Here is a 3117-nt window from a genome sequence, read left to right on the forward strand (position 1 = left end):
TTTACCAATTTATGTATTAATGAAAATTCAACTAATGCAATCAAAAGTCCACCCACCCCTAGTGCCGACGTCTTGCTGATTTCGAGTGTGAATTCAAGAGCCACTATAAATTTGTTTAATAGGCCCACATATAATATAAATCTAAATAATTTAGAAGTAGCATTGGACGGCTGAGATGCAAAGTTGGGGCTTCTCAAACCCCACCCACGTAAACCACCACCGTAAGCTTTCGTAAGCGAAGGGACCACGTCAAACCGGTCCCCACACTGCCAATCCGCATAGCGAAATATTCAACTGAAGCTTCCATTACAGCCCCTTTCACGCGTGGAGGCCGTTCTCCAACGCCTATAAATTCAATATCACCCGCCATGTCTCATATCTCTCATTCCCAAAATTCCATCCAAGTCCTCCATACCCTAGAGCCTCAATAAAGAAATCCATAATTCCACCCCTTAAATCCGTATCCAAAACTTCTTCTATCCGGAGAACGGATCCATGGCTGATGCTAAGGGAGCTCATTTTAATGGTGCCTATTATGGAGCACCTCAAGGAGTCACCGTCCCTCCTCCTCATAGGCCACCAAGAGGCAGGGGCTGTGGCCCTTGCTGTATTCTTACTACTTTGTTTAAGTTGGTTATCGCGATCGTGGTCGTACTGGGTATAGCTTCCCTAGTTGTGTGGCTCGTCTTGCGCCCGAACGAGGTCAAATTCTATGCCGAAAATGCATCCTTGACACAGTTTAACCTCTCTGGCACAAACAACCTCCAGTACAACTTGCAGTTGGATATAAGCATTAGAAACCCGAACAAGAAGATCGGGATTTACTACGATAAGGTTGATGCCATGGCTTATTATGAAGGTGAAAGGTTCGGTTGGGACAGCTTGCCGGTCTTCTACCAGGGCCACAAGAACACCACGGTCCTCCAACCCAAGTTCACAGGACAACAACTATTGCTTTTGAACAACTATGAAGTTACTCAATTCAGACAGAGCACATCTGAGGGATTCTTCTATATCGATGTTAAACTATACTTGAGGATCAGGTTCAAGGTTGGAAAGCTTAAGACCAAGCGTTTCTCTCCGGAGATTGAATGTGATTTGAGGATTCCTTTTGGATCCAATTCCACCACTGGGTTCACCAGGAAGAGATGTGACATTGAGTATTGATGATAGTTGACTTCTTGAGTGTTTTAGCGATTCTTTAATTTTTTTTCTTATTTTTTTTCTTTATGTTTTGGTTTTATTGCTTGATTCCATGTTCCCATGCACATTTGTAGTGTTGTGCCATTGGTTGCCTTGTATATTCCCTTGGTTATATTACAATTGATATAGTTATTTGTTTGGCTTCCTTGCATTGGTTTCCTTGTTGATTCTATGCCTGCTAACTTTACCTCACATATCATATATGGGTATATAGTCAGGACTTGCGCCTTAATATGCATTAGAAGCCCTGAGAGCCGTTCAAAATATGCTTTAATGGCGGGATTCACTGAAAGACTGTCAAAAAAGCCGTTCAAAATATGCTTTAATGGCGGGATTCACTCAAAGACTGTCAAAAACAGACCAAACTATAGGGTTGATATCCAGGGGCCATAAAATGCTTCTCCAAACAATACTAACGAAGTTTGGATGAAAATTAGTAAGTCTTGAGAGACACCATCTATCAAGAGGGGTTAACAGCGGGATCCTCATCAAATAATAACCAAATGGGGTGAAACTTTGCAGATACCACTATTTGGTCCTTATATGCCCTTAGTCAAAAAATCATCTAAACAGGACATCATTTGGCAAATCTCCTTATCCATTGTCTGGAAAGATAGGCTTGACCCACTACTAATATGTGAGAATTGATCTAGGATCTTTGGTAAATTCTCATTTGAGGAGTGATACCCCTCTTCCCATGACTTCAATTCATTTGGAGATGATTCCACCCCTCTTTCATATCCGCCGGCAGTCAAGACCCATATATATCGTCTATCAGGCAAATACACAAGTTGACATTTGTTTGTTACAACTTCCCAATGTAAAAAAGGATTTCTTATGTGACCAATACCATTAGATTATGCCAACCATGGGAAAGCCACTTTTAAAGAATCCTTCATGTGAAAGTGGTTGAGATCGAAACAACGGCCATCAAACTTTCTAAAAGCTTAATAGAAAGACCTTCATATCTCTGAGGATAAATGGAGTTTTGCAACCAAATTTTGTGGGGATATTCTTTGTAACCTTCCTTGCAACATATTAAATCCCCATGGTTAACACATTTTTGTGCTGAAAAAAATTCCCATAGTAGATTTTGTGGGGATATTCTTTGTAACCTTCCCTACAACATATTAAATCCCCATGGTTAACACATTTTTGTGCTGAAAACAATTCCCACAGTAGACTAATCTACTGCTTTGTAGTAGAAAGCCTCAATTTTGATAAGGCATATCTCCCTCAATACTGGCCCCAAATGAGATGAAGTTTTTGGAAGTAGGAAAATATAACCGGGCAAGTGTATAACGATTAAATTTTTCCTTTTTTCTCTCTATGTCACCACCTGGATTATTCACAAGAGTCCAAAAACATTATGAGAAATAATAAAAATAAAAAAGAATCCCAAGGACTCTCAACTTGCTACCACTTTATATTGGGATCATTAAACACATAATACTCAAGAGAACAAGAAAACATAAGACTGCAAACCATTAAGAAAAATACCAGAAGATCACCTACTCTGGACTTTGCACACCCCATCCTGGGTCTCCTCCAATGGCGCATGAGATCAATGGTCTATCTTTGATCGTTGAAGCATGGGAAATGATAATCTACAACCCTTAATCAACATGAGAGCAAAGGTGGAACATGCAACATGAACTACACCTCAATGCCTTAGGATATGGGGTGCCCCCCCTCTTGGACTAGGTGGGGCATTCCCCCAATTTTCTTCTCAATATTTTCTAAGCTAGAGAGACGGGCTAGAGAAATCGAAAGTGATGAGAGAGGGTAGTGTGCCACTCATTGGGTATAGAGAGAGAGAGAGAGAGAGAGAGAGAGAGCTTAGAGGTATAGAGATTTGTAGAGAATGTGACTTTATTTATAGATGTTTCCAAGGGTTTCTTAGGGTTGGCCATC

The 3117-nt window shown here is 40.6% G+C and overlaps 1 protein-coding gene across 1 annotated transcript; it reads left to right on the top strand.

Moving 5' to 3' along the window:
- Positions 1–359: 359 nt before the first annotated feature.
- On the top strand, positions 360–1348 carry LOC148779731 (NDR1/HIN1-like protein 3). The gene has a single exon (XM_088852641.1). The coding sequence runs from the start codon at positions 496–498 to the stop codon at positions 1165–1167; it is 672 nt and encodes a 223-aa protein (XP_088708767.1). The 5' UTR covers positions 360–495; the 3' UTR covers positions 1168–1348.
- The last annotated feature ends 1769 nt before the right edge of the window (positions 1349–3117 follow it).

This window comes from Amborella trichopoda, chromosome 11 (assembly GCF_054954075.1).
Source record: "Amborella trichopoda isolate Santa Cruz 75 chromosome 11, AtrichopodaSantaCruz75HAP2 v2.0, whole genome shotgun sequence".
NCBI lineage: Eukaryota > Viridiplantae > Streptophyta > Magnoliopsida > Amborellales > Amborellaceae > Amborella > Amborella trichopoda.

Coding starts and splice junctions, on each gene's coding strand:
- LOC148779731 (XM_088852641.1), top strand. CDS start 496: ATGGCTGATGCTAAGGGAGCTCATTTTAATGGTGCCTATTATGGAGCA.